Below are 18570 nucleotides of genomic sequence, written 5' to 3' on the forward strand. Positions count from 1 at the left end.
TGTCTTGAGCTGCACTCATAACTAATAGCCTCAGTCACATTTCAGTCATCTGGCCATGGGATGGACATCTGAAGCTTCTGGCTCTTGCAAGCGCTAATTACCTCAACATCCAGGGGCTCTAAGCAGCGTAGGATCCTTAGCCATACTCACCTCATTAGATACACAAAGGAAAGCCTTGTTTGTTTTGGAGAAAGTGTTGCTTTGCTATCTTAAGCCTTCAGGGCTGCTAGTTAAAGCTAGGCCAGGCAGGCTGGCCTTCTTTACGGCTTTGATGAGGGGTTTCACACGTAAGAACAGGCTGTCTTTGTGGAGAATACTAGAACAGACAGCTAGTTGAAGTTGCTTTCTCACTGTTGAAGGAACTCTCTGGGAGGTGATGAATATTCATGGCTTCCCCACTGCTTCTTGTGTCTGGTGGCTGGTGTTCCAGTTTTGCTGTGAATGGGCCTCGGCCTCTCTGGCACACAGGAAGTGGAACCCGCCCTGCAAGCACTTGGACAATTCTCCACGTGACTTGGAACTGGTAGAGGAAACCAATGTTCTTTTAATGTTTAGGGCAGAATTAAAAGGAAGTTCGTGGGATTTAGATCTAGTTAACAACAACAGCAAACCAGTTTGGGAGCCCAAGATGTGCTTTTCCCTCTTGGATTAGATTTTGCCTTGCAGGGACACCTATGTTGTTGTGCCATGGCCATTTGTCAGTGGACAGAGCAGGTAGATAAGTCTGGGCAGAACACATTTTTTTCTTTTTAAATTAAAAAAAAAATTCTATTTTTATTTCATGTACACTGGTATTCTGGCTGCCTGTGTGTCTGTGTGAGGGCATCAGATCCCCTGGAAAAGGAATTACAGACAGTTGTGAGCGGCAATGCGAGTACTGGGAATTGAACCTGGGTCCTCTGGAAGAGCAGTCAGTGCTCCTAACCACTGAGCCATCTCTCCAGCCCTTGAAGGGAAAGGTGATGGAACACTTTCTTGAAACTGGACCAAGTGCTCTCAGCCCCGGCTGGGATTCTGGATGGGAACAGCAGTCAGTATCCATTATGCAATGATGAGATAGGAATGCAGGGCGGAGTGTGACTTACAACAGGAATTACTCAGTTGGCTCTTCAGTATTGGTGGCTTCCCTCCTGGCTGCTGATACTGCCTGTGCCCCCAGGGAAACAGCCCCTCCAGCTTCCATCCTGGCTGCTGATACTGCCTGTGCCCCCAGGGAAACAACCCCTCCAGCCTCCATCCTGGCTGCTGATACTGCTTGTGCCCCCAGGGAAACAGCCCCTCCAGCCTCCATTCTGGGTGCTGATAACTGCCTGTGCCCCCAGGGAAACAACCCCTCCAGCTTCCATCCTGGCTGCTGATACTGCCTGTGCCCCCAGGGAAACAGCCCCTTCAGCCAGCTCTATCTGGAGAAATAGAATAGGCTAGAAACTCAGAGTTGTCTTTCTGTCAAATGTGCTGGGAGATGGGCTCTTGGGCTCTGGGTACCAGGAAGGATACTACATCTACCTGGAGTAGATGGGATGAATTCATGCCCTCTAGAGAAAACAACAGAAGTTTCAGGATCTGGGAGAGACTGATACTAAGTTTAAAAGTCTGTTCTTAGTATTAGGGCACTATTTTATATCTAGAAAGAAAACCAAATATGCTATGTACAATAAAGTGCAAGCCATCTGAGTACTTTGGCTGAAGGATAAGAAAAAAGGTGACTGCTGCGGAGCCTGTTTTTTTGTTTGTTTGTTTGTTTGGTTGATTGGTTTGGTTTGATTTAGTTTGGTTTGGTTTTGGTTTTTCGAGAAAGGGTTTCTCTGTGTAGCCTTGGCTGTCCTGGACTCACTTTGTAGACCAGGCTGGCCTCGAACTCACAGAGATCTGTCTGCCTCTGCCTCTGCCTCCCAAGTGCTGGGATTAAAGGCATGTGCCACTACCACCTGGCTAAAATAGTTTTTTGGTTTTTTTCTGGTTTGTTTTTTAAGACAGGGTTTCTCTTTATAGCCCTGGCTGTTCTGGAACTTGCTTTGTAGACCAAGCTGGCCTTGAACTCAGAGATCTGCCTGCCTGTGCCCCTGTATATGCCACCACTTGTCCAGCTAAGAAGATGAGCTTTAAACCCATCTACAAAATCTTTTCAGAACCCAGCTGCCCTGGTTAGCCCAAGACCTCTGGACTTGGTCTTTGGGGGTGTGGCCTGCCCTGTCTGGCCATTCTAAGTCACCTCTCTGATTACACTCCATAGAGCCAATGTGCCTGAAGTCTGATACTTGGGGGAGGCTGGGGAGCCTTTTCCTACCTTCCAGGAGGAAATGTGTCAGAACCTGGCTATAAATTTAGGACTAAGGTATTTGTGCATATCCAAGGAAAGGGGCAGGCCTTAGGCCACAGTGAGAACTCTGGGTTGGCTCATCAAGCCAGTTGCTACCATGGTTTTAGGACCTGTAGAAAGATGGATGAGGGTAAAGCTTCCTCCTACACCACACCACACCACACCAGATGTGGATGCTGGGAACCAAATTTGGGTGCTCTGCAAGAGCATTCTTTTGTTTTTGTTTTTGTTTTTTGAGACAGGGTCTCTCTGTGTAGCCTTGGCTGTCCTGGACTCTCTTTGTAGACCAGGCTGCCCTCGAACTCACAGATATTCCCCTGCCTCTGCCTCCAAAGTGCTGGGATTAAAGGCATGTGCCACCATGCCCGGCTGAACACGTTTTCTTAATCTTTACTTCAAGGATGTTTAATTTGCTTTACTAAAATTTACAGATTTTTTTTCTTTGTTTTGTTTGGTTTTGCTTTTGATTTTCAAGACAGGGTTTTTCTCTGTAATCCTGGCTGTGCTAGAACTCACTCTGTAGACCAAACTGGCCTCGAATTCAAACAGATCCAGCTGCCTCTGCCTCCTGAATGCTGGGATTAAACTAGCCTTACATTAAAAAAAAAACTCATTTTATGTATATGGGTGTTTTGCCTGTATGTATGTCTGCACATGAATGCCTGGTGCATGAGAAGCCTGAAGCAGGTGTCAGGTCTCCTCAAACTGGAGTCACAGGAAGTTGTAAGCTGCCGTGTGGGTACAGGGAACACATACCTGGATCTTCTGCAAGGCCGCTTAACCACTGAGCCATCTCTTCAGCCCCTAGATACACAGATTTTTTTTAAGTGTGGAACTTGATGCGTTATGGCAAACATGACAAAACCACCACACAAGTTAAGATAGCCCTCAACTTTCATATGTCTCCTCAAGAACATAGACACATATTCAAAAGTTGAAATGCTGAGCTGTGGCTAAAAGCAGTCTTTCCAAACAGTGCCATTCTGTGTCTCTGCTTGGTTGGTGGCGGTGGTAGAACACCCGGGCCGAGCTGCTGCTTCCCAAGGCTGCTCTAGACTAGTTGGTCCTCCTCAGGGCAGGTGGTAGCTAGCTTGTCACTATAGCTGAGTCGGCCCCTTCAGGATTCTCATTCGGACCCTCCTCCTTGTCCTTGCTTCTCACACACGGGACCCCTCCCTCTGGTCAGCCCTCAGAACCAGCTGCAGTGAGGGGCTCTCTAGCGAGGGCCTGTAGATAAACAACAAGAAAGAAAAGGAGAGTAAGACATAAGAAGTGCCCATCTTTTTTTCATGGCTGTGCAGATCCAGCCATGAGGGCCCCACCATGTAAAAGAGACAATATTTTTTTAAATATTCATTTTTATTTTGGGTTTAATTTTTTTTTAATGAGTGTTCACCTGAATATTCGTGTACAGTGAGAGCAAATAGGCAAAGAGCTGTCTTCCTCCGTGCCCTTTTATGTAGGCTGTCTCTAGAAGGCATGGACCAGATTTAAGATGGGTCTTCTCCTCTCAAATGAGCCAATCAAGAAAATCCTTTACAGGTGTGCCCAGTTGCTTGGGTTTTAGTTGATTCCAGATGTAGTTAAGTTGACAGCCATGATCAGCCATCAAAAACTGTAACTCCACACCATTAAGTAACCCACCCCCACCCCCACCCCTTGGCAGCCACCACACAACTTTCTGGTTTCTCTCATTTTGAGTGCCTCAGCTCTTTCAGAGTGTTTGTTGTTGGTGGTGTTTTAAATGTTTGTTTTACATGCAGTGGCCAGGGTACTTAACTATACTTACTACAGAAAGTGGGCAAAAGTTCACTTGAAGTAGATACTTTGCTCTCTGTCACGTAGAAAGGACTGTAACAAATTATTCTTGCTCAGATTTTAGCCTTCTGGAATGTGGCATTTTATAAGGAAATACTTGCCTTCCTTAAAAGATTTTTTTTTATGAGAGGAACTCAGGTTCCGGTGGTCTGCAGTACAGTATAGGTTTAGGAACCAGCATTGGAGAGGCACTGAAGTTGGGGTCTGAGAGCGTCTCCTAAGTTTTGGGAACCCACCTCTGGGCCTTTGAGGCAATCAACTCCAGACTCCCCCCCCCCCCCCCCCCACCTCCCCACCCCCACCCCTTGGTGAGAGAGAACCATGCTTCATGCCTGTGGCCAGAAAGAATTGCTTCGAAGTCTTTCTGGGGCAGTCGGCCGGCTGCCAGGGGGGAAAGGACGGAAACCCTTGGTTAAATAAACACTGTGTGTTCACGTTTCGTTGTGAGGCGCTGAAGAGGCTAAGTCAGCAGAATTGCTTCCATATGTTCAGCATCTCTAGTCTAGGCATGACTAGTTGCAACCGAAGCAAGGCAGATCAGGTGAAGTCGGTGGTGCTGTGGTAAAGACTCCCTGGCATTTGTCTGCGCATGCCGCCGGATACTGCAGTGTTTATCTCCAGCACTGGGCCCTGCCAGCTGGAGACCGATGGAACCGCTCCAGGTCATGGCTGCTCCAAGGCCAGACCTTGCCTCTGAGATGCTGCTCTTATCACCCCTCCCTCCAGCTCCCGAGGGACACCGAGTCAAACCTGGGCTTCCCAAGCGGGGTGACTACAGTTGCCATATGCGTTCCCTAGAGATTGTCCAAGCCTGTTAATCAGGAAAAATCACCAGAGGAGAGTTTCCAAAATCCAGGTGCCCATACTGTACCTCAGGCATAACAGTTGTTTAAATCTTCCTTGGAAGACTCTGGTGTTCTGCCAGGGTTGAAAACATGCTAGCAAGGTTAGAGAGGATGGTGAAAGCTTGCATGCAGTAAGAGTCTAGAAGGTCCTTTCCGGTTACATTGGTACCCCTCTACAGAGAGCACCTAGGGGTTAGGGCCTGCTTGGAAAGCCCATAACAACAAAGGACTTCTGCTGAGAAGGAGCTAAACACTTATGTCAAAAACTAAGAGGCTGCCAGGTGCTGTGATGCACACCTGTAATCCCAGCACTTAGGAGGCAGAGGCAGGCAGATTTCTGTGAGTTCAAGGCCAGCCTGGTCTACAAAACGAGTCCAGGCCAGAGAAACCCTGTCTTGAAAAACTAAAAAAAAATCAGACAAACAACAACAACAAAGGCATGCTGGAGACATCATGAGGGCCACTTAAGGCCCTCTGGGCCAAAGAGTGAATATTTTTCTTTTTCTCTCCCTGTTAGCCAAAAGGAGTATGTGAGATAAGGGTGGTGGAGTTGTCATCCTGGTAACTTCTTTATACTTTGATCAGAGATTTGAGACCCTTCAGACCCTCCAAGAGACTCAGTGGCTTGCCTGGTGGACTGGGGTCCCTGTCTGTCCTTCCAGACCAACTTTTCATCCCACTAACCCCAGAAAGCCGGCCTGTGGTCGCAGTGGGTGACTTGCCAATGAATCCATGGAGCTCTGCCTCTAAATAATCCCATAGGCCTCAGAGTGGTTGTTTATCTGTTGTTTAAGTGTTAAAGTTGGGGCGTGTTTGTCATCTGACATGGCCTGGCCAACAGCATGTCTCACGGGCTACTTTCCTTTCTTCCCACTGTGTGGGGAGCTCTGGGCTTTGGCTATCCCTGGGCTTTTTGCCTCCTGTTGAGCCCCAGCTGTGAGCTCTTGTTGGTGACCACTGGCCACTTACTCCTCTCTTTCCAAGCTATCAAGCCCTACTCCTATTTCCCCTGCCCCCTGCTGACTCAAGGTCAGGGGCCTTACTGATTACACAGAAGCACAGCTCCGGAGTCTTTAATCTCTCAAACAGGCTCTATTAAGGTTTTCCAGCAGTCTGAGGGAAGTCTCTCTGCTGAAGTTAATGATTACTGTGTTCAGTTTAGGACTGGTCGGGCCAAGCGATCTCTGATTGAAGGTTGTATTTTTCCCCTCCTCCCTTTTTGAGGTAGTGTCTCATACATCTCAAGGCTGGGGTCTCAGAGACTCTCAGTACCTAGCCCAGGGGAACCTTGAACTTCTGATCCTCCCACCTCCCCCTCCTAAGTGCTGGGATTACAGACATGTGCTACCAGGCCCAGTTGTATGCTAGAGAAGAAAGTCATGCGAGGCTCACTAACTACCACCACCGGGGCTACATCACCAGCCCCGTTCTGTTAACTGTTAACTCTCTTTTAATCCACAATCCTTTGCGTTTGCATAAAGCCAAACTATACCAAATAGAAAATTTTTTTGCCTTTTTTTTTTTTTTAACAGAAAACCAAGGAAGCTCCTCAGCTCCATAAATTGGGGGTGCCTACAAATAAGACCTTGGTGGGACAGTATCTGCCTCCTTCTCCTGAGGAAGGCAGGAGTATTGGATATGCAGGCTGTGTGCTCCAGGAGGAGGCCTTCTTGGAAACACCAGAATAGCCCATAATACCATAGAGAGGCCACAGGGCTGAAAGGAAAACACAGCATGCCGGGGCAAAGCATCCCATGACCCAATCATGCTGCATTTGGCCCTGCCCACCTATGGAATAGAAAGCAAAGAACACTTAGGGGCTCTATGGTAAGGCATGGCTCCAGAAACCTCCTTTTGGCTTCCTGACATTGACTCAATTCTTGAGCGTGCAGCTGAGAACGAGTAGAAAGAGCAGGCCACCTCAGCCCCCTTCGCCTGGTACTTCAGGCTAGGTCTTAGTACGCCATCTGGCCCAGGAGCCCCAGCGATCCTGTGAGTCAGACTGATGGTATACAAATAACACCCAAGGGTGAAGAATAAAGAACAGGCTCACTAACCAGGACCCTTTGCCCTACAGGGCTGCTGGCCTGCTCAGCAAAGATTCCCCAAGAGCTGAGAGCACGCTTCCCCTGGCATTCGTGGCTGCCAAGTACTTTGCCACAGCGTGGTCAGTCCCTACACACTGTCCCTTGATGGCGTGGTCGCTCCCTACACACTGTCCCTTGATGGCGTGGTCACTCCCTACACACTGTCCCTGGTGGGATGTCAATGATTATTCTTAGGCTGTGTCCCCAAAGCCTCAGAAACTGCTCCTTCAGAGGACTGCCAGGTCAGATTTCAGAGGAAAGCCCATGACCACCATCTCAGGCAGAGAGGGCATCTCAACTCTCGCCTCCATGGTCCTCTTCTCCTCTGGGTTCCAGAGAGGTTAGAGACCATCCTGAATGTAAAGGCATTAGCAGAGTAGGTCGGCTTCAGCTCTCTGAGTGCAGAACTGCCGGCTAACCATTGAGCTTCCCTGCCCACAGCCCTCACACACTGTGCTGGCTCAATATTCCTAGGTTTAGTTTTGAATTGCATTAGTTCATCATGCAGAATATAGATGGTCCGCTGGCATCGCAGTTCCTGAACAATCTTGAGCCTTCACAAAGTCCCTGAGAGTCTGAGCCACTGCAGCTGTGTGGGTGCCAGACGCCCGCTCCAGAGGCATGGCGACAGTCCCATCCTTGTTCTCCCAGCCAAGGCAGTGTTGATGCCTGGCCCGCCTGTCTTCCCTGACCATTCTTTAGAATGCTGTGAGACCTCATGCCTGTGTTCCATAGATGTTCACAGTGTGTCAGCGCCAGACCATGCACCACGAGGGACTCTGAGGATGCGCCTAGAGCCTCTGAAAAAGCCACAGACAAATGTGTTCAGGAAAACAAAACAAACCCACATGGAAAGTAGACATCATATCCAACCAGTTTAGCAACTGGACCATTAACTATTGCTCACCATTTCCCACAGGTCCTGTCCCTATACTGAGCACTGCGTGGGGCAGGAGGCGGGGGTGATGATGACAAAAATCTCTGATTTAAGAAGCCATCATTTGGATTCTAGTCAAGGGCTAAGTGGCGACTGGAAACACAAAGGCTCTGGGCAGAGGTGTTCACCTCTCTAAAGCTAGCCAGAGGCCGTGTATCCAAGGCTGCTTGCTTAGTAGCATGTGCTATGAATGAAAAGTCGCATTTCCCACAGCCGGCTCATCCAGTCCACGCAATAGAACACCCTTGGGAGAAGCGGGTAGGGTGTGATTTTTTATGCATTTACCCAAGTCACAGCCAGAGGCAGCCCACTTTTCCACACGAGCTGAATAGGGAGCTGATGTGGGTGTTTGCTATAGCTCTCAACTGAGCATTCTTCAATGGTTGTCTCCAAAAAGAAAGCCGTCCAACAGGCCCTCTTTGCCTTGGCTTCCTTGAAGTCATGACTGTGGTTAAGGCTTGTTATAGAATTCCTTCTTTTTATCTGATCCCATCTTCCCACTGTCAGGCCACCGGCAATAATTCCAACAGGATTCTCCTTCTGTGCAAACTAAAAAGGGCAAGAAAGGGGCTTTCTATAGAATGCCAGAATAGCTGAGGAGTGGGAAACTGGCAGCTTAAGATGTATTTTGAAGGCTAGGGATTGGACTCAGGTGGTTGAGTGCTTGCCTGGAGTACAAGATCCTCCAGTACCACATAAACTGGGTGTGATGGCCCGTACCTGTTATCCTAACACTTGGGAGGTGGGTGCAGGTATGTCATCCTCAGCAACAGGTCAAGTTTGAGGCCAGACTGAGTTACATGAGACCCTGTCCAAAAAGAAAATAAAAAATATATTGTACTATTATCCTGACCCTTGGGTTCAGAGTCTGAGACTGCTTCTGTTTTGTATACCTACTCCCTTTATCCATACTGAGGATTATGCATTGCTCAACTGCAGGGGCCATTTATACACATGGATGGTACCACTGCAGCATCCCAAAGTTATACAGTTCACATCTCACCAGCCACAAAGAGAGGCCTGGCCCTTGGTACCAACCCTCAAAAGTCTGCACTTCTCAAGTTCTAGGCAGCAGCAGAGTTTTGATAGCTCATCACAAAAGGAGAAAATAATAAAGTGATAGCTAACACTCACAGTTTCCTGTGAGCCACACATGGTAATTAATAGGCAACTACTTTATTCCTAAGAGCGGCCCAGGGGACACCAGTTCTGCCATTCCCCATTTTCCTGGGAGAAAGCAGTGCACAGTGGCCTCAGCTCAGGCTACTGTCTCCCCATTCGCCCTGAGCCCCTCTGCTGCTCTGCTTTTTGGGCAAGTGCCTTGCTTTCTCCGGTTGGACTGTGGGAGCAAATCTTAATGCCAAGAGGTTATCTAAGAAGGTGCTAGAAGTCAAGTCATTCAGGCAACTTTTGGGCAGTCACACATGGAGATCAGTTGTCTGCTTAGGGGCCATCAGGAGTAAGGAGAAGGCACAGGGGATCTTCCTCCACTGACTTAACAGTTTATTTGCTTATAACAGCTTGGTGCTTCTAAAGATGAAAGCTCTAAGGGCCCCAGATTGTAAAAAGAGGTTATGTTGCAGGGTTGAGATTGCAAAGTAGTTTCCATTTTATGGGAGATTGCTTCAATAAATGTGACTTTTTTTTTTTAAACAACAAACTTGTGGTACCTTTAAGTTAGAAGAGCTTGATGTTAAGGCATAAATTACATAAAGGAAGTTAATATCTACTTCTTCCACTTTTGAGTTTTGCCTTCTGAGAAAGGGATGTGCATCAAAAAAGGGGGGAAGTAGTGACTTAGACAAAACCCCTGATCCCTCAGTCAGCCTGATAAATAGAACTGCACATGTCTTTGCTCATTGGGAGGAAGTTCAGTCTTCCCCCTGAAGGTCAGGTGACTGAGTCTGCTAAAACAAACTGCTGGACAGACATATTAGCAACAGAAAAAGGATATAAGGGGCTGGGGACATGGCTTAGACGGTAAAGTGCTGGCCTGGCATGCATGAGGTCCCAGGTTCTATCCCCAGCACTACTAAAGACTTGGCATAATTCTAGCTCTCAAGAAAATGAAGACATGGCCAGGATGTGATGCACTGCTGGGGGTTTGTCTAGGGCTGTGTATACAAATGCTAAATTCTGAACCCTAAGATCAGGTTGCCGTCCAGACTTTTCTAGTGCATTCTCAAGTACACCAGCCTTTGTTGTACAAGCTTTGAGTCCCAAAATTCTGATTGGTTAAATGAAAGAAAGGCTGGAGCCTGTAGCTGTTCAGAATAGAGGCAGGCGGAGAGATATAAGAAGGAAGAAGATGGAAAAAGAGGGTGTGGCTTGATGGAGCAGATTGAGCCCAGGCAGGATGACTTATTGGCAAGTAACTTGGGGTGTGTAGCTGGGTAACAGCAAAATGTCGTAGAGGGTTGATACCTGCCTGGTTATGGTGCTTTAAAGCTTTATAAATCTAAACTTTATATTTTAGATTATTTGGGATAATGTAATGATTATTTGGGAACTAGCTGAAGTAGTGAAGCCCTCTAGAGTCTAATCGACCTTCCACAAGAGCGCATGGCTTTAATCCCAGCACTGGGGAAGCAAAGGTAGGTGGATCTCTGAGTTCAAGGCCAGCTTGGTCTACAGAATGAGTTGTAGGGCAGCCAGGGCTACGCAGAGAAACCCTGTATCAATGGACAGATGAACGAAGAAACAAAAAAGAAAAAACAAAGATGTAGAAAGTTTCAGGCTAGCCTAGGCTACACACACACTTATCCATAATCATAAACACAGTGCTGATGAATATGCATATGAGAGAGGTGCACCTCATGCATTTCTTGCAAAGAGGAAAGATAGCAGGGTCTTCATGTTTTTAGGGGAGAGAAGGAAGGAAGGAAAGAAGGAAGGAAGGAACAGAAAATGAATGGCCTGGAACAAATTTTCTCTAGACTCTAAATAAAGTCTGACTTGGGGGCTGGAGAGATGGCTCTTCCAGAGGTCCTGAGTTCAATTCCCAGCAACCACATGGTGGCTCACAACCATCTATAATGAGATCTGATGCCCTCTTCTGGCGTGCAGGTGTACATGAAGGCAGGGCACTGTATATATAATAATAAATAAATCTTTAAAAAATAAATAAATAAAGTCTGATTCCAGGCCCTTCCCTATGAAATAATTTCACTCAATCAAAAGAATGGGGAAGTTCTGTGATTGTCGAACTCTTTAGTTAGATTTAAAAAAAAAGAAAGAAAAAAGGCCGTGGTATTGACTCCTCTCCAAATACTCCCAGTTTCAAACCCAAAGTCACATATTTTGGAATACTGTCTTCTGAGTTTTAGTACCATCCAAGAAGCAAAGATACACACAGAGGCCTCAAAGCGTTGGGATAAAATGTAGTGGTCAAGGACACCATCGATGCAGAACAAAGAACACACCAGGCAGCATTTACTTCTGCAAAGGGAGCATCATCTTATCAGCTAGAAGTTCACACGAAACTGGGAAGGCTGTTCTGAATTTGTCCGAAATGGGCTGGACGAGGAGGGAAATCCCCGGGGAAGAACTGTCCGCCTATGATGCTTTCCTGTACCTGCCTAAGCATGTTCCCAGTCTAAGGCAATGAGATCTTGACTGCTGTTGGCTGGAGGACAAGACCCCAGATGTATCTTGTAGGTCTATAACACCGAACCTGCCCCCAAGGTCATGTGGGATCTTGCTGATGAGAAGGTAGGGGTTGTGTACCACAGGTGTCTGCTCTGGACAACTGGATTTACTGTCCTAACGTCTTGGACCAACCTAGAGGATCTGTGATGGTTTGAGTGAGAATGGCCCCAAGGGCAGGAGAGATGGCTCGGCTACTAAAGCCTAGGCTCAGAACAAAAAAAAAAAAAAAAAAAAAAAAAAAGTTCAAGAGACTACCCCCTCCAATAGGGTTATATATTTGAACACTTGATTTCTAGTTGTGGAACTGTTTGGAAAGGACTAGGAGGTGTGACCTTGTTTGAATAGGTGTGACACTAGGCCTTTGCATTCTCAAAAACATTCATGCTATTCCCAGCACACTCTCTCTGCCTAATGGCTGTAGATCAAGATGTGAGCTTTTGGCTGTTCCTTTACTCTGTCATCAGGGACTCTAACCCTCTGAAACCAGAAGCCCAAATAAGTGTGTGTGTGTGTGTGTGTGTGTGTGTGTGTGTGTGTGTGTGTGTGTGTGTTTGTTGATTTTTTTTTTTTTTTGTCATGGTGGGTGTTTTGTCACAGCAATAGAAAAGAAACTAAGACAGCCTTCTAATCAGTGAGATTTGGATGTTACAAGGGAACATATAAGGCTCAATGATACCCGTTTTTATCAGTCCTTCAGTGACAGGCTTTAGTCCTGACATCCCTTCAAAGAAATAATATCCTGCCCTTATTGTGTCTCCTGGGGTTTTTAGAGTGATATGAATTGGAGGGCTCTTTAAGCTTACTCTATTTCCCTTCTTATCCTAAACCTCCAGAAAATATCCCTTTCCCCTGTGAAGTCAAGGAGTTTAGGGAGGCTTGCCTCTGCCTCTTAGTGATTGCTAGCCCTATGCCTAACCTGGACACAAAGCTTTACCTAAACATTAGGTTGATCCTGGCCTCATGTAAAATTAGGCTTTTTTTTTTTTTCTAGTTATCCTTTCCTGGACCCCACACTTTGGCTTCTTAAAATATGAGGGCTGGGCTGGTTGAGGTGGTGCACACCTGTAATCCTAGCTCTCGGGGAGACAAAGGCAGGCAGATCTCTGTGAGTTCAAGGCCAGCCTGGTCTACAAAGTGAGTCCAGGATAGCCAAGGCTACACAGAGAAGCCCTGTCTAAAAAACCCAAAACAAAATGAGGGCTAGGATTCTCCTTTTAACCCTGAAATGAATAGTTGCTCTGGAGATAATTTGAGTCCAAAGGGTTGTATACAAAGAAAGGACCTACTTATATCAAAGTTAACCAAGAGATAAATTCTAATTATAAATAATTGTAATTTAATATAATTATAATTCTGATTTCTTTAGGTTCACTAGAGGCTCATGGTAGGACCCATCAATATAAAAAAGCCCTGATGACCCTATTCCTCTTTGAAAGCAATAAAGAAAACCAGCTTTTCTTCCCTTTTTTTCCATTCAGAGCATCCCCTTTTGAAATGGCCCATCATTCCATGCTCACTAGCCTTGTCATATCCTCTCCTGGGGTGGCCTGGTGGAAAGATCTTGGGCCCGTGGAACCGTGAAATTGAGATTCATTCTTTTCCTGAATACATTGTCCTACAGTTGAGAGCATTAATTTAGCCCTTTACTTTTGTGTTTCTTCATCTTTTCTTATGTTCAGGTTTTGGCCCAAGTAGCTGTTCTAACTCTCTATGTTTCCAGTTTTCTATCTTTTTTCTTTTTTTTTTTTTTTTTTTTCAAATTGCTGGCCAACTTAGCCACAAAATGTAACTCAAGCATTCTTTTAAGCCAAGGGGATTGTATTAGTTACTTTTCTGTTTCTGGCACAGAGTTATACATGGCCAAGGCCGTTATAGAAGAGCTATTTTGGTTTTCAGTTTCAAAGGGTTTGAGTTCACAGTGGCATGGTGGAGGCAACCGGCAGACACAAACGCTGGAGCAGTATGCTGAGAACTCACATCTTGACCCACAAGCACAAATCAGAGAGCAGACTGGAAGGAGATGAACCATTTATCAAAAGCCTGCCCCCAGGGACACACTTCCACCAGCAAGGCCGCACCACTCTAGACCTTCCCAAATCGCACTACAGACTGAGGACCAAGCATTCAAATGTCTAAGACGAAGAGAGCGTATTTCTCATTCAAACCACTGCAGGGACCCTCCAGCTTTAATTCAGAGTATCTTTTCTTCTGTTCTCTTGTCTTTCATTGGTACCCTGCTGGTGAAAAGATTTTGGGCTTGTGAAGCAGAGATTTTGGTCAGACTTTCATCTGTTCCTTGTTGGATACTAAAAGCCTTATGGATATTTGAGATCAAGGGATTGGCTCTCTTATCCCTCCTATACCTAAGTCTCCCCAGAGTCCGCATGTACTCTTGATGAGCTTTGTTACTGTTGTCCCATCAAGGGCCCTGATTGAAGAATTTAACTTCATGTGCAAGGACCCCTGACCTGTGAGATGTTCTCACTCCCAGATAACTGGTGCAGATGTACCAATCGTTATCCCTTCTTTCCTGCAGCCCTGCTAATCAGTCATTACCCCTTCTTTCCTTGAAGAGGACAGAATCTCAGGATAAACACCAAAAGCCCATGTAGAGAGTAGGGCCCCAAGAACCGGGCTAACTGGTCTACCACCCTAAAAGGTATTCTAATGAGGACTTAAGTTCATCTTTTAGAGTCCTGACCTCAGTGCTAGGTAGTGAAGCATTAACAAACCCACTTTCTTCTTCTCCTGGGGAAACTTCTCTTTGGGAAATGAAGGCAGGGGTGTCTTCTGGAGGGTCAGAGGGAGGGTGAAGTTTTAGAGTTCCTTTTCAATGGTTAAAATTTCTCTCCTTAGTGGGGGCAGGGAGGGGTATATTGAGCAAGGTGGGGGAGCTTCTGGCTCGGTCAGAGGATCCCGTTCCTGTGCTGTCTTAAGTCAGTCAGTCCAGGCAGAAGGGCTGGAGCTTCCACCAAGGAGATGGTTGGTGAGTCCTGTCAGCTTGATTGTTTGGGTCTAGTTGGGGCTAGTCAAAGATAAGTAGGGGCAAGAGATGAGGGAATCTGTTCAGGAACCTCTGTCATAGTTCCTGGATTCTCACTGGGTAAGGAACCTGTGACCTTTCCTCCAACAAAGGACATGATCAATTTCTTCTTGGGAGACTAGACTCTTACAGTTAATGTATTCAATTAAGAGCTGACAGACTGGGCTAGAGAGATGGCTCAGAGGTTAAGAGCACTGACTGCTCCTCCAGAGGTCCTGAGTTCAGTTCCCAGCACCTACATGGTGGCTCGTAACTATCTATCATGTAATCTAGTGCCCACTTCTGGCATGGAGGTATACATGCAGTCAGAGCGCTGTATACATAATAATAAATAAATGAATCTTTTTTTAAAAAAAGAGCTGACAGACTCAGTTTGAGGTATAAGGATGGGTTCCTTTGTCCAAATAAAACACTATTTCATCATTCAGTTTTCTTGTTTCTGCATTTTAAATTATTCTGTTATTTAAGCCTAAGTCTTAATGGACTGTCTGGAATAATCTATCTCTTTACTTTCTTAGAGCTCAGTTTGGCCTGATTATTCCCCACTCTGCTGCATAAATCAAGAGTCCCTGAGAGGCTCAGCACCCCACTACGCACCATCCCTAAGGGGCAGGTATTTTGCACTCCAACTCTGCCTCTTAACCCATCTCCATCTGACCCCCTTGCAGGACTGTGTTCAAGGTCAGTACTGGGCAGATAGACCCATGACTGGATCTAGAGGCCTGGGATGCCTCCTGAACAGCTCCAGAACATTGGAGGGGGCTCTATGCTCACATCCTGCTCAGCTGGGCTCTCAGCCCCCAGAATGTCCCAACCACTAGGGCAACACTTGGACTCTGGCTTCCTTTGATCTGTGAACACAGTGGCCTGGGTGCCTCTGTGTCCAGGTCCCTTGCATTGCTGACTTTTCTGTCTCAGGATCATTACCAAGATCCAGGGAGTATAAAGTGCCCAAGCTATAGGGCCACTACAATGGGGCCATGGCACACATTTCTCCAATGGCATGATTCTGGACTTCCTTGAAAATGGAATTAGAATCCTAGATGAGCCCCCAAGTTGTTAGAAACAAAATATGGCGCCCGAGGATGCCCTGAGACTTCACAGAGAACACATGGACACGCGCTATCATTCTTTTGACAGAAAAGATTTGAATTCTTAGTCATTGTTTCCATCAGAAGTTACAGAGATAAACAGAGCATCCTTGAGGATATAGGTAGGCATGAGCTAAACGCCCAGAAATACATGGCCACAGAGAATAGCCCATATCAGAGCAGGACTGGATGGAACCCAGAGACTACAAAGGCACAGGCTGGACTTGTGCATGAAGCTCGTTTGCTGTGGCTGTATGTAAGGACTGAAGAAGGGCCCTTCCCTAGGGTCCTCCTGATCACCACCTCCTAAAATAAACTAACCCTCTCCTTGTGACACACTGATCTGTCTAGATGAATGGGCTCAAGGCTAGCCCCCAGCCAACCCACGAAGCCCTATGTCATTTCCACACCCATGAAGATGTCCCGCGAAGGAAGTGTAGAGATCCTTTGATATTAGTGGATATCAGGGTTGAGTAGGCACCTCCTGAAGCTTCCAGGTTATTCGATTCCAGAAGAAGGAGGCAGAGATACAAGGATGGCAGCAGAAGTGGGGACAGTTTTATAGAAAATGATATAGTTCCAAGAAAGGAAACTGAACTGGAAATTCTGGAGTGAGAAGGAAGTTTAGAAGTTCGAATGGCCACATTGTACAAAGGATGGGATCTTTTATGTCACATCGGGCTTTGGGGGGGTCGTTTACATAGAGTGGGCTTTCTCAAGCATGCTGTGACATGTATTTCTGTTGTAGAACTAAGGGGCTGAGAGATGGCATAGAGGTTAAGAACACTGGCTGCTGCTCTTCAGAGGACCTGGGTTCGATTCCCAGCACCCACACAGTAGCTAACAAATGTCTGCAACTCTAGTTCCAGAGGCTCTGACAACCTCCTCTGGCCTCCTTAATACTGCACGTTCAGACAATTTTAAAAATGACTTAAAACAAGAAAGAATGTGCCTTCCCAGTGAGGAATCACTCCACACAATTAGAGATTAATTAAGAAAAAGCCGTTTACTTAAGCTCCAGGCTGACTGGTGGTAACGCTCAAATAAAAGTTGGTCACAACAGAAGATTTTGTTATCTTATGCATGTTACTCACTTTCTCATCCTTAAACCTCTTTTGAGTCCCAGCCCCAGGTTGTACTTCAAACGATTTAAATGGAGGCAGGAGACTGAAATTCTGGCTGCTTAGGCAGACAGGAGATTGACACAGCCAAGATGTTACATGCTCCCAGGCGTATTTTAAGTATACAAGAGTTGCTCTTTTTCAAATAGTTGTTCCCCTGGGTCATATTGCCCACCTCACAGAATTATGTTTTGTTTTTGTGAAGGGGCCCTAATGATGGTTATGACCCTACACACACACACACACACACACACACACACACACACACACACACACACACACACACACACCCCATACCCATCAGAGGTATGTCTTTGGTGTGAGAATCAGGTCTGGCCATAAATCAGTGCTGTCTCCTTTGTTGTGGCAATCAAAGGCTAGGGGCTGGTCAATCCTGGTGAGTAAACATTTACATCCTAGCATCCTAGCTTTCACTTACCTCTAGCAGGCCTGGTTAGCACCCTGCTCATCTCTGGGTTACTTAATGTCTCCTAAACAGATCTACTGGGAATTCCTTATAATACCAAGTCTATAATGCTAATTTCTTCTGTATCACTTCTACACAATTTCACATCACATGGCTTTTAGCATCTTGAATGTCTCCCCAGGTGTGTGTGTGTGTGTGTGTGTGTGTGTGTAGAGAGATTTTTTTCTTCTTCTAATTAATTTTTATACACTATGTTTTGATCATATCATTTTAAGAATTACTTAATTTTTGAGATTATAATGTAATTATATTATTTTTCTCATCCTTTTCCTCCTTCCTGTTTAATCCCTCCTTGCTCTCTTTCAAACTCGTGGATTCTTCTCCTTTAATTGTTGTTATATTTGTGTGTGTGTGTGTGTGTGTGTGTGTGTGTGTGTGTTTCTCTCCTCCTCCTACATCTATCACTGAGATTGTTGGACTCAGGTTGTTAAGCCTGGCAACAAGTGACTTAACTCACTGAGCCATCTTGTCAGCTCCTGTGTTCTTATTCACCAGCCCCGGCTAAATATATACACACAGCCTGCTCAGTGTATATGTTACTCTCTGTATGTTTTCAGGGCTGGCAATTTCCTCTTGGATATCCAATTGGTTTGCTCTTACCTGAGGAAGACTATTTCTCCTACTTTCAAAGTTCCTTAGTTACCTATAGTTCTTTGTACAGGGCTGATGCCTCCTGAGCTCTCCCAAATCCTTGTCAGCATGTCTATTGGTGACCCCCTGGCACTCGGAAGCGCTTCTAAGCCTGTGGCAGTTGCTCTAGTTGGTTCTAGTCTGCCTTTTGTGGGGAACAAAGGGTGCCCTTGGCCTATGTGTGTATCTAGTAAACTAATTTTGTAGCCCTTGGGTAAGTCCTGTGGTACCACATCTTTTTAAAGATTTATTTATTTACTTATTTATTTATTATGTATACAGTGCTCTGCCTGCACATATGCCAGAAAAGGGCATCAGATCACATTATAGATGGTTGTGAGCCACCATGTGGTTGCTGGGAATTGAACTCAGGACCTCTGGAGGAGTAGGCAGTGCTCTTAACCTCTGAGCTATCTCTCCAGCCCGTGGTAGCACATCTTTTACCATATTCTCCTGCCTCACTTTCCTTTCTGGACTTTTACATTTTGACTGCCTTGCTGACCATCTGGCATCTATCCTAATTTCTAAAAGGCATTCCAAAGA

General features: G+C 46.0%; 1 protein-coding gene across 1 annotated transcript in view; it reads left to right on the top strand.

The window, feature by feature from the left end:
* Positions 1 to 6748: 6748 nt before the first annotated feature.
* Mertk (MER proto-oncogene, tyrosine kinase) overlaps positions 6749 to 18570 on the top strand; it is a 75625-nt gene continuing 63803 nt past the window's right edge. Inside the window, exons 1-2 of the mRNA XM_051144919.1 lie at positions 6749 to 6810; positions 7061 to 7150. Of these exons, the coding sequence (XP_051000876.1) occupies positions 6749 to 6810; positions 7061 to 7150 (152 nt within the window). The remainder of the gene's footprint in view (positions 6811 to 7060; positions 7151 to 18570) is intronic.

Source organism: Acomys russatus, chromosome 4, assembly GCF_903995435.1.
Source record: "Acomys russatus chromosome 4, mAcoRus1.1, whole genome shotgun sequence".
Classification (NCBI taxonomy): domain Eukaryota; kingdom Metazoa; phylum Chordata; class Mammalia; order Rodentia; family Muridae; genus Acomys; species Acomys russatus.